The sequence below is a fragment of the Ahaetulla prasina genome, chromosome 1, assembly GCF_028640845.1.
Source record: "Ahaetulla prasina isolate Xishuangbanna chromosome 1, ASM2864084v1, whole genome shotgun sequence".
Lineage (NCBI taxonomy): Eukaryota > Metazoa > Chordata > Lepidosauria > Squamata > Colubridae > Ahaetulla > Ahaetulla prasina.
This window is the reverse complement of record NC_080539.1, coordinates 258156237-258169282: the sequence shown is the minus strand read 5'-3', so window position 1 is coordinate 258169282 and position 13046 is coordinate 258156237. Positions and strand designations below refer to the sequence as shown.

The following is a 13046-nucleotide window of genomic DNA, read 5'->3' as shown; positions in this document are numbered from 1 at the left end:
GAGAGAAAGGAGGCCGTTCCTCCCTTCTTTCATTCTTTCTTCCTCCGTGCTTCAGAAGCTGGGCGTGTGTGCGCCTAGTCCCCTTCTGTTCCGGCGCTGGAAGAGAGAGAGAGAGAAAGGAGGCCGTTCCTCCCTTCTTTCATTCTTTCTTCTCCTCCGTGCTTCAGAAGCTGGGCGTGTGTGCGCCTAGTCCCCTTCTGTTCGGGCGCTGGAAGAGAGAGAGAAAGGAGGGCCGCCTCCCTTCTTTCATTCTTTCTTCTCCTCCGTGCTTCACCGTGCTGGGCGACCTGGAGCAGCTGCTCTTCAGCCAGATGCTCGGTGAGTCAGCCTGCCCCCTTCCTTCCCGTGGGGTCTGCCTTGCTGGTGAAGGTTATTGGGGCTTTTGAGCAAGGGAGGAGGAACGCGAGCACCGCCTTCGGCTGGCATTCCGGGATTTCCTTTGTTTAGAGCTGGGAATCCTCCTTCCCCCTTTTGCACTCCCTCCCTCCCTCTCTCTCTCTCTCTCTCTCTCACACACACACACACACACACACACACAGACTTCTAAAGTCGATTGGCACAATGCTAAGCAAACACAGCAGTGGGTCAAGGGTGAAGGGCTAGGAACCTGGCAGGTGAAAGGTTGAGCGACATGAAAGGCAAAGACCACAATTGTTTTAAGAAAGAAGCTTTAGCAGGGAGGGGGGGATGGGAGGGTGTTTTAAGTTTTGGCAAACAGCCAGGCCAACTGTATTGGAGAAGGTCACACAACTGGCCTTAACATTTTAGCTGCTGTCTTTTTCCTCACACTTGGGTTTAATGATATTAGAGATCCTTATTGCCCTGCCAAAAAAAAAAAGAGCCACCCCAACGCCTATGAAAATTAACCTTCTGCCAAGAGACACTGTGCAGGGTATTTTCACTATTGGTGTGCATACAGGCTTAGATTTGTGCTGGGTTCTTAGTGCTTAGAGCACTGACCTTCAGAGGCACCCTGGTCCCTTGGAAGCTAAAGGAGGACTCATTTTCATGCTTGCAGTTGTATTGTCAATTTCTGTGAGACAATGTTGTTGAAGTAACTCACTCACTCATTCATTCATTCATTCATTCCTTGTGTGTCCAATCACACTTAGCCAATAAAAATTCTATTCTATTCTATTCTATTCATTCATTCATTCATTTTATTTTGTCAAATACATATTAAATAATTATATAAATATAAGCATGAATTGAATACATAAAAGGAATACAACTAAAGGGAACATTAGGACAGGGACGGTAGGCACGCTGGTGCTCTTATGCACGCCTTACAGACCTCTTAGGAATGGGGTGAGGTCAATACTAGATAGTCTTTGGTTAAGGCTTTGGGGATTTTGGGAAGAGACCAGAGTCAGGTAGCACATTCCAGGCATTAACAACTCTGTTACTGAAGTCACATTTTCTGCAATCTAGATTGGAGAGGTTCACTTTAAGTTTGAATCTATTGTGTTCTCGTGTATTGTTGTGGTTGAAGCTGAAGTAGTCATTGATAGGAAGTACATTGTAGCAGATAATTTTATGAGCTATGCTCAGGTCATACCAAAGGCGGCGTAGTTCTAAATTTTCTAAAGCTGGGAATCCTCCTTCCCCCTTTTGCACTTTTATTGTTTTTCGTTCAAATAAATATTCATGTTATTTTACTTGGCTCTATCTTTATTTTTTACATTGACCAGTAGCTGCCTCATTTCCCACCCTCGGCTTATACTCGAGTCAATAGTTTTTCCCAGTTTTTGTGGTAAAATTAGGTGCCTCGGCTTATATTCGGATCGGCTTATACTCGAGTATATACGGTAATCATATTTTTTATGGGCGCTTTAAGAGTAGAGTTCATGTTTCTTTTCAAAGATGTTATTCTAATTCCGGCTTTGTTAAGTGTCTATCAAAGAGCCACTGTAGGGATCTTGCTGAGGGACTGGGGGAAAACAGTCACCGAGAGAGTTAGAGTTGTTTGTCCATGTTAAGGATGAGGAAGAAATAGAAGCACTGTCAGGAAATTGCACAGCAGGTGTCCTAATAAAGCTGACATGAACGTGTAGTTTTATATAAATAAATATATTTTACATCTATATTTACAGCAAACAAAACAAGTTAGTCAGGCAAACAGGAACAACATGAGGTACTGTAAATCACAGAGCACACAGAGGAAAAGGATGGAAAAACAGGAAAACTTAACACCCACAACAACCAATCACAGCTTAGATTACCTCACAGAGGAGCCAGGTCTCTTCCACCAATCAGCTGTAACTGTGTGTTTTGACCTATTGATCCAGCTACTAAATTTAAATTTAAATATCTTAACACCCCTCCAATTTATAGCTTTACCGTATTTAAACCAAGTTGTTTCATAAGATCCTTGTTTCTGTACACCCAATTGCTTTGTTATGAGGTCAGTCAAATTATCTTCTGATAATAAATTAGTGTATTACATTTTTTTCATTGTTTCCCTGACATTACAATATTTTTTGTCAATATGTTTGCTTCTGGTTTTTACTCTCTCATCTTTTGCCATCTGTATACATTTCATGCTGTCTTCAAAACTGTATAGCTCTTTTCACTTCAATATCCAAATCCTTCAACAATTATGTATTTTCTTCTTTTGACTTAGGACATACCATCCTTCTTGTAGTTTCTTTATTTCTATTCCTAAATAGTTCTTTATTTCTCTTTACATTTCTTTTGTTCTGCCGTACGGAAATTCAACATATCCCAGTAATTTCAAAGCTCACAAAAAATGCCACATACCTTCACCTAATCAATTGTAAATCTTTCTGGAGGAACACCTTTGTTTGGTCTTTCAGACTTCCTTGAAATAAATTGATCCTGTTTCACTGGAATCTCAGTCTCCAAGTATTGCTCTGAGCTACCCTCAGACCCTGACACTCTCCCAGATTTTTGTTCAACTTTCCTGTGTCAGTTTTCATCTATTGGAGACCACTGACTAACAGACATTAAAATTTTAGTATTGGCACATAGAGTCAAATCTCCAACTAACATATCCCAAAAACTAAACTCCAAGGCATCCATCTTCCTTTTCAAATCCATTTTATTAGGTACACATTAAATTGGCAAGGACTTGGTGTAATTCTGACTCTGAACTGGATCTGGAATTACACCCAATAAAAGCAAAAGTTTGAAACTTCCCCCCTGAGTCCCAATCTCAAATCAAGTTTCAGCCCAACACCAACACCCCGGTGATTCCAAACTCCATCTTCAACCAGCTGCAGGCATCTTCTTTCTTCCCACAGGAAAGGAATGTCACCCAGACACAACATTCCTCTATTATCTTTTCAACCCCCCTTACAGCAGTAGAAATTGGCGAGCCTGAAATAGTTCTAAAAGCAATTACTACAAACATAAACTAATAGAAAAAAAAATGAATACAAAGGCTACAATAAAATATGGCTACACAAATGTCATTTTCAGGGTCAACAAGCTGCCCCCCTTCAAGAACTTCTTGCAAAGACATAACCATAGAATAGAATAGAATTCTTTATTGGCCAAGTGTGATTGGACACACAAGGAATTTGTCTTTGGTGTATATGCTCTCAGTGTACATAACGAAAAATAAAATAAAATACATTCCTCAAAAATCATAAGATACAACACTTAGTGTTAGTCATAGGTTACTAATAAGCAATCAAATCATACTAGGAAACAAATAAAACAATATAATTTGTAAAGATACAAGCAACATGGTTATAGTCATAACCACGTAATTATGGGAAGAGATTGGTACTAGGAAGGATGAGAAGAATAATAGTAATATAGTCTTAGTAAATAATTTGACAGTGTTGTGGGAATTAGTTGTTTAGCAGAGTGATTGCATTCGGGAAAAACCTGTCCTTGTGTCTTGTTGTTCTGGCAGTGCCGGTTTTGAGGGTAGAAGTTGGAAAAAATTATGTCCAGGATGTGAAGGGTCTGTAGATATTTTCACAGCCCTCTTTTTGACTTGTGCAGTATACAGGTCCTCAATGGAAGGCAGGTTGGTAGCAATTGTATTTTCTGCAGTTCTAATTATCCTCTGAAGTCTGTATCTGTCTTGTTGGGTTGCAGAACCAAACCAGACAGTTATAGCGGTGCAGATGACAGACTCAATAATTCCTCTGTAGATCAGAATCAGCAGCTCTTTGGGCAGTTTGAGCTTTCTGAGTTGGTACAGAAAGAACATTCTTTGTTGTGCTTTTTTGATGACATTTTTGATGTTGGGTGTCCATTTTAAGTCTTGTGATATGATAGAACCTAGAAACTTGAAGGTTTCTGCTGGTGAAAGCACCATTTCTATGGTTATGAGTGTATTTAGTTCAAGATTGTTCTGGTTGCACTACAAGGGTAGTTTATTTATTTATTTTATTTATTTATTTTATTTGTCATAACAGCATACATAAGCATAAGCATGAAATATCTAAACAACATATAAGTATATATATGAGTATAAGCATGCAATAACTATATAAATCGTATATAATGAAAGGAAACAGTAGGACAGGAACGGTAGGCAAGTTTATGCTCTTATGCATGCACCTTATAGACCTCTTAGGAAAGGGGTGAAGTCAATAGTAGACAGTTTTTGGCTAAAACTTTGGGGACTTTGAGAAGAGACCACAGAGTCAGGTAGTGTATTCCAAGCATTAACAACTCTGTTACTGAAGTCACATTTTCTGCAATCAAGATTACAGAAAATATGTTCAACCTCCTGCCTGTATGCAGATTCGCCATTGTCTCAAATGAGACCAATCACTGTTTTATCACCTGTAAACTTTAGTATTTTAACAGAGGGATCTTTTGAGGTCCCATCATTGGTGTATAGAGAGAAGAGAAATGGAGAGAACACACAGCCTTGGGGGGCTTCTGTGCTAATTGTACAGATATCTGATGTGATTTTGCTTACCTGCTGCTTCCTGTGTGTTAGGAAGCTTATGACCCATTTACAAGTGTGATCAGGTACAGCTAGCTGATTTAGTTTAGTTAACCATATAAGATTAATTAAAATCTAACCTACCCTGCCACGTCCAGGATCCCCCTGTGGTTTATGAGGATTCTTTTCATAGAACCTCTTAATCAATCTGTCACATACCTTTTTCCAATTCCCATGTTCTGAAAAATTTGCAAATTGTCAAATAATAACATTTTTATGTCCATCTGTAAATCTATATGCCCTTGATTCTGATTGATAACCTATAAATTTCAGTTTCCTTGCCTTTGGCTGCCTTTCCTCCTACTTGTTCTGGGAATATGCGCCCATGCACTGCTGCCAAAGATTCTTAAATGTGCCAAAGATGGTTTTCTTCCATATACAGTAACATGTAATATGGAGTTTAATTAATTGCTGAACTTCATAGATTATTGATTAAAAAATTGGCAGTTCAAAATGCTCACCCCAATACAGTTTACTCATTCCTGCATCTGCTAGTAATACATCTTTCATAGTTTGTAAATTGTTCAGCTTCAAACCTTGCACACAAATCCTTTTATTCTTTATGACAGCTCCTGCGATCACCCATCACCAATCACATGCTGGCCCTGCAGCACCATTGCTTCTGCCTGTCACCCAGTTGCCTCGGGGCTATTTATCTCAGGCAGCCAAAGGCCCAGGTCAAATGGTGTCTGGGCGAATGGAGAAGGACAAAGGGCCAGGGATCCACTAGCCATGGAGAATGAGCAGGGAGGGCCGGCAGAGGAAGAAAGCTGACTGTAAATGGTCTGAGGCGGGGGGAGGGGCAGGGGGTGAAGGAGGTGTGGTCAAGGATCCATAACTAAATGTCCTAGATCCTAAGTATTATCAAGGGAACTCTAGCACAACATATTTTATTTATTTTATTTATTTATTTATTTAATTAAATTTTTATACCGCCCTTCTCCCGAAGGACTCAGGGCGGTTCACAGCCAGATAAAACAGCAATGAATAAATACAAGATAAAACAATAATTAAAAAACTTATTAGATATGGCCCCAAGTTAAAATGTATTTAAAACAATAAAACCCACTAAATAAAATTAAAACCGAATAAAAACATCTAAAATTCTATGCCAGTCCAGCGCGAATAAATAAATATGTCTTCAGCTCGCAGCGAAAGGTCCGAAGGTCAGGAAGTTGACGAAGTCCTGGGGGAAGTTCGTTCCAGAGGGTGGGAGCCCCCACAGAGAAGGCCCTTCCCATGGGGGCTGCCAGCTGACATTGCTTGGCTGACGGTACCCTGAGGAGTCCCTCCCTGTGAGAGCGCACGGGTCAATGGGAGGCAAATGGTGGCAGAAGGCGGTCCCGTAAGTAACCCGGTCCTAAGCCATGGAGCGCTTTAAAGGTGGTAACCAACACCTTGAAGTGCACCCGAAAGACCACAGGCAGCCAGTGCAGCTTGCTTTGTGTGCTTCTGAAAACACCATTTCTCGCTCTTCTAATTCAAGGAAGGTTTTCCTCATAAAGTGGAGGTGATCTGACAGACTTTCTTCATACTTTAGCCTTCATCTATAAAGTGATCTTGTGAGAGTTATTTAGCTGCTTTCAGTCTCAACTTCTTTAGTTGGGGGTGTTACTTGGAACCCTGACATCCAGCTTTAGTCTTCATGAGGGATAATTTGTCTTATTAAGACAAACTGTTTCTATAACAGATAGCATTGTGATGTCTTTACAGATCAATTGTCCTCAACCTCCCTCAGGTTCATGAAGAAACTGTTACCTCAGAGAAAATTACTACTGGTGCTTCAGGGCACTTCTGAGTCCATAGCTTGTCAGGGAATTGTGCAGCAGGTGTCTAAATGAAGTCAGTGATGCTGTCACGAACTTGTGGTTTTATATAAATAAATGCATTTATTTATTTATTTATTTATTTATTTATTTAGATAAATAAATATATATACATTTTACATCTATTTTACAGCAAACAAGATAGTCAGGCAAAGAGGAGCTCCATGAGGTAAATCACAGAAAACAGGGAAGCTCCCCCTTTATACCCACAGCAGCCAATCACAGCTTAAATTGCCTCATGCAGGAGCCAGCAGTCTTCCACCAATCAGCTATAACTGTGTGCAACCCCAACTGTGTGCAATCAGCTATAACTCTTGGTGCAACCCCAAATGTTAACAAGCATTGTGTGAGGGTGAAGCAGAGGGCAAAAGGTAGGTTAAAAACAGATTGTTCTTTAAATAACAGAAAGAGGTGAGGGCAATGGAAAAGGGCAAACCACGATTTCACACATTATGTCAGTATCGAAGTAACCACATGAGTTATGCTGCAAAGTAAGAAACAAAGTAAGAAACGCTAGCCGGAAATCTGTAACCGCATCCTGTGGGGTGGGGGGCAAGATGTCTAAGCTGCTTTAGCTCAGTGACAAGAAGCAAGAGCCAGTAACTGATCAATGCTGAGATGATGCTGATATGATGTATTTCGGTGTTTTTTCTAGTTTGTGAAAAGTATAAGAATGCTTGTTTGTCCATAAGGACACTGTTCAGATTTGGCTTTGGCTATATCAATCTGGATCTGTTTTGTTTGCGCAAATAAAATACAGCTACCTTTGATTCTGAGATTTGGGTCTCGTTTTTTCCTGCAACAAAGGGGTCAAACATGGAGAGTGATTTATGTAGGTGAACAAAATTTTCAGTTAGAGGTGTACAATTATCTCTTGATAATTGATCTCTTTTGTAAACATATCCAGGGTGACTACAAATAATGAAATTCCTTCCAGGTTCTTCAAGACATCTGTTCATAGATGTTTTTAAAGATCTATCTGTAAATATTCTCACCTTTCTTTGTAGGGTTAATGGAGAGTACTTAAAAGTACTCTGTGGGCACTCTTTGTCCTTTGGAAGACAGATTGCAAAAATTGCAAAGATAAACCGGAACCTACAAGAATTGTATTTGCACGGTGACTGCATTAGTGACTATGATACGAACCTGCTCTGTGAAGAACTAAAACACTCACGGCATAACTTAAAGGAGCTATGGTAAACCATCAGTTTATTCTTTTCTGTTTGATTTCTATATTGTTCATATGATTTCTTAGGTTTTGTTTATTATGCAGACATTTTAATTTAAATCAAATGAAGTGAAATACTTTACTTCTGATATTTTGAACTTATATTTTCCTTGTTAATGAGAATTTATTCACTTATTCCATGTAGTATAAACAAGTAGTATTCCATCTACTTGTTTAAGAGAAACTTATTAACTTTTTTTCTTGTTTTTATTGAGAATGATATTTTTAATCTATTTCTTGCAGAAACATAAGATATAATAATTGAATTGCTGTGGTAGTAATTAAAACCTTCTGATCCCGCAGCAAAATTATCACAATTGTATCCTTTCTCTCATAGAATCGCTGAAAAATGTGCTGGCATGATATGTGATAGCCTGATTTCCATGTTTTGATTTTGCTTAGCTTTGGTTTTTACTATTGTAATGAGCTGCCTAGAGTTGTGCTACATAAGATGGCTAGTCATAAACAAACAAATCAACAAACCTACAGTAAGTAATGAGACTGGCAGGTGTTGCTCTTCATAAAGTATTAAAATATACTGTGGGGTCATTGATGAATGGGGGTGGGGATCTCCCTCTAACTTTATCCAGTACCTTCTCCAACACACTGACCTGTTAGAGGACTGATTGGGGAGGAATGATGTAGTGCTGTATAGAAGGCACTATAAGAACTAACATATAGAATGGAAGGGTTGTAAGCTAGTATATAGAGCAAGAAAACTGCTAAAGAGAAGATTTCAGTCTTCCAATCTTGTATCTGATTGGGTCAGTTCTGCTATTACAGTGTTCAGGATCTCCAAACACTCTAAACCTGATCTTTTGACTCTTTAGTTATTGAGCTTTGTTGGGTTTGTGGAAATTAGTTTTCTAAAGTCCAAAGAATAGATCTGATTACCGGCAAGTTTATTTTTCACAAATCTTTTCAAGATATATACAGTGCATTCAGAAAGTATTCAGACACTCTTCACTTTTGTCAATTTTGTTACGTTGCAGCCTGATTCCACAGTTTCTTTTCTCATCTACTCTCAGTGCCCATAACAAGAAACTGAAAACTGATTTTTAGAAATGTGTGTAAATTTATTAAAAAGAAAAAACTGAAATATCACTTTGGCATAAGTATTCAGACCCTTTGCAACAACATGTGAAATTTAGCTCTGGTGCCTCCCATTTCTCTTGATAGTTGCTGCCATGTTTCTACATCTGATTGGAGTCCACCTGTGGTTAATTAAAATGATTGGACATGATTTGGAAAGGCAAACACCTCTCTATAGAAGGTCTCACAGCTGACAGTGCATACAGTAGCAGAGCAAAAGCCATGGGGGGGTCGAAAGAACTGCCTGCAGAGCTCAGACACAGGATTATTATAGGCACAAATCTGGGGAAGGCTACAATAAAATTTCCACTGCACTGAAAGTTCTTAAGAGTGACCTCCATAATTCTCAAATGGAAGAAGTTTGGCACAACCAGGACTTTTCCAAGAGCTGGTCACCCAGTCAAACTGAGCAATCGGGGGAGAAGGGCCTTCGTAAGAGAGATGACCAAGAACCCAATGGTCACACTGACTGAGCTCCAGAGATCCTGTGTGGAGATGGGACATCACTGCAGCCTTCCATCAATCTGGGCTTTATGGTAGAGTGGCTAGATAGAAGCCTCTCCTCAGTGCAAAACACATGAAAGCCTTCTTGGAATTTGCAAAAAACCCCAAACACTTGAAGGATTCTCAGACTGTGAGGAACAAGATTCCCTAGTCTAATGAAACCAAGTTTGAACTGTTTGGCTTCAATTTTAAATGTTATGTCTGGTGGAAACCAGGCACTGCTCATCACCTGCTCAATATCATCCTAACAGAGAAGCATGATGGTGGCAGCATCATGCTGTGGATATATTTTTCAGCAGCAGGGACTGGAAAACTCATCAGACTGAGGGAAAGCTGAATGGAGCAAAGTACAGGGATATCCTCAATGAAAACCTGTTCTGCTCAGGACCTCAGATTGGGCTAAAGATTCGCTTTCCAACATGACAATGATCCTAAGCACACAGCCAAGGCAATACAGGAGTGGCTTAGGGGCAACTCTGTTAATGTCCTAGAGTGGCCCAGCCAGAACCTTGATTTGAACTCCATTGAACATCGCTGGAGGGACCTGAAAATGGCTGCCATTGACAGTCGCCATCCAACTTCACTGAGCTTGAGAGGATTTGCAAGGAAGAATTGCAGAAAATCCCCCAATCCAGGTGTTGTGTCATATCCAAAAAGACTCAAGGCTATAATTGCTGCCAAAGGTGCTTCAACAAAGTACCGACTGAAATACTAATGTGGCATTTCAGTTTTTTTCTTTTTAATAAATTTATAGACATTTCTAAAATTCTGTTTTCCCTTTGTCATTATGGGGTACTTTCATGAGAAAAAGATGAATTTCAACAACAGTAGAATCAGGCTGCAGCATAACAAAATTGATAAAAGTGAAGGGGGTCTGAATGCTTTCTGAATGCATTGTATATACTGTAGTTAGCATATTGGATGAACACAACACTATTCTGCTATTTAAAAAATGGATACCTTAAAAATATCAGAGAAATATGCTGATGATTGCATGAGATCCAAATCATTTCTGTCTAATAATTTACAAAGTGTGGGGAATTTAGAACAGAAACAGGGGAAATGCCATTCTTGCCACTCCTCACCATCCATTCCACATGCAAATAACCCATCTACCCCCATCATCCAATTGAAAATGTTATGAAGGAAACACAGTGTTGCAAAAGACACCAATACTTAAGCTTTTTAGCCTAAGTTGTATTTACCGATTTCTTAATCATAAGAAAACTAGCCCACTCCAGACATTAAAATCCCTTAGACACAGATAACAAATTTCTTCCTTAACATCAAACTCTTCAGTCAACACCTAGGCAATTATCACACCCTTCAGGGGAAACGTCATTTCTTCCCAACAGACTTCAAATATACATTCCAGCTTATATTACTACCCTGAACCTTTTCACTCCTGGACACCCGTATGATAAGCTACACTATTGAATAAACCATCTTTCATTTCAAAAAGTTGTCACGCTTATTTGTGACCTATCCCAGACTTGAACCCAGAACTTCCTCCTAACAAAATCATGCAGAGCAACTTGCCTTAAGTATGTGCAGGATTGGATCTAGACCAGAGGTGTCAAAGTGGTGGCCTGTGGGCCAGGTGCGTCATGCGCAAGCCATGCCCACCCCAGCTACACGAATGAGAAAACATCATGAAATGTCACATGACAGCCATATGATGTGGCGAATTTGACACCCATGATCTAGTCTTAATCATATTTAGATAAGATTTGATTAAATGGATACAAGAGGAGATGTGTAAAAGTGTGATAACTTGAAATATTAAATCCATTCGGTACATTATAATCTTTACCAAATATCACAGATAATATTTTCAGTGCTTGGCATATTCTGTTCATGCTCCTGTCCAAACATCTTTGGTTGTAGAATTGGGTCTTCCAATAGCCAGCCTTGGATTTTGCTTCAGACTCTTACAAACCCCAAATATTGAGCAGATTGGGGAACCCTGGAAGCAATTTTAATTAAGCTAAGACAAAGTAAGGATCTCTCATTCATTCTGTTTGAAAGCAAAACATGTGTGATGTAGTTTAGCCTGATCCAGAACAAGTCAATCTCAATTTTTTGAATTGGAGACTAACAGTAACAGTAACAAATAACTGTAAGTCTAAAATACAAAATTTAATTCAGGTAAACAGATAACATTGCAAATTAAAAAAAAACTTTCCAGCACCACATAAAGTATATAAAATGCCTATATCAAAACAGTAACACATTTATTGGGTCACTATTCCATTTTTCTTTTTAAATTTGATGACATCACTCTTAAACTCCTATTTTCTTTCATACTTTTTTACTTCCTTGATTTGCCCTAAAAGTTTATTATAGAGCCTTAAACCAAAGTATTCCTTGAAGTTTTCTAGTAGTAAACTTTTTCTCTTGAATCAAAATGATTTTTTTTCATTACAGCTTGAATGGAAAATATATTATACAAGATGGAGAATGGATGGTCGTGGAGCATACGACTACAGCCTCCTGAATCCTTTTTCTTCATGCTTGTTTGCTTGATCTATTTTTTTTTCTATTAAGAATATGGTCAGGAAGAGTTGTAATTTAATATATTTCAAGTGAAATTCTGAAGAACTCCTTTCTGCAACTATAATTTGAACTAAAGACTTTTCTCTCTTTGCAACTGAAAAATGCTACAAGAATAAGCACACAAACTTTTTCATGGAAATATGGACAATACATCATTTTTTTAACATTGTGAAATATCCTCCTTTGAAATCTGAATAAGGGAAGGAAATATTGATTGATTGATTGATTGATTAGATGCCATTAACAACTACTAGTGACCACGTAGATTGAAACTATTTTGTTTGCAATCAAAGAGAATATTTATAGCTCAGGGTTAAACTGTGGAGTCCTTGTGATCTCTGTGGTTGGTTGTTTACTTGCAGATGTTTCGGCATCTAGCACTGAAGATGCTACCTAGTTAAGTAATGAAATGTCTGCCAAAAAAATCAAGTTCAAAGAGCTCCAAGGACTCCACTTTCCTGATTTATATGATTTATCATATAGCCATAGAGACATCTAACACTCACAAGAATTTATTCAAATTAGTAAAATGAACTATAAACAATCTTATATATTCTTATATACATTGTAATTGTTTGTAATTTTTTCACATTATTACTGTCAAATTACTGTCACATTATTACTGTCATATCTGTGTTGTAATGGATCAATAGAGTAACACGTTTTATTTTAAGAGAATAAAGAGAAGTATGATCCAGCTTTGGAAGTTAGTGTTATCATTGTTGCGCTTATTTAATAATCTCTTTCAATCACATTCTTTCTTGTTTTTGCTCTCTACAAACTCACCCATCCATCAGGATTCATAGCAGTTGTATTTTTTGCTTTTGTGGTGCAGCATTATTTTCTTTTATTTCCATTTGTATGGTTTTACTCTCAAAGGATTGCTGAAATTCCAGTTAAAAAGCTG

At 38.5% G+C, this 13046-nt stretch overlaps 1 protein-coding gene across 7 annotated transcripts in view; it reads left to right on the top strand.

Annotated features, from left to right (window-relative positions):
• LOC131184568 (NACHT, LRR and PYD domains-containing protein 3-like) overlaps nucleotides 1-12831 on the top strand; it is a 54278-nt gene extending 41447 nt beyond the window's left edge. For all 7 annotated transcript variants that reach the window (XM_058156064.1, XM_058156036.1, XM_058156055.1 and 4 more), the window contains 2 exons: nucleotides 7767-7955; nucleotides 12011-12831. In XM_058156064.1, the coding sequence (XP_058012047.1) occupies nucleotides 7767-7955; nucleotides 12011-12080 (259 nt within the window). In that variant the 3' untranslated portion in view covers nucleotides 12081-12831. The remainder of the gene's footprint in view (nucleotides 1-7766; nucleotides 7956-12010) is intronic.
• Nucleotides 12832-13046: the final 215 nt, after the last annotated feature.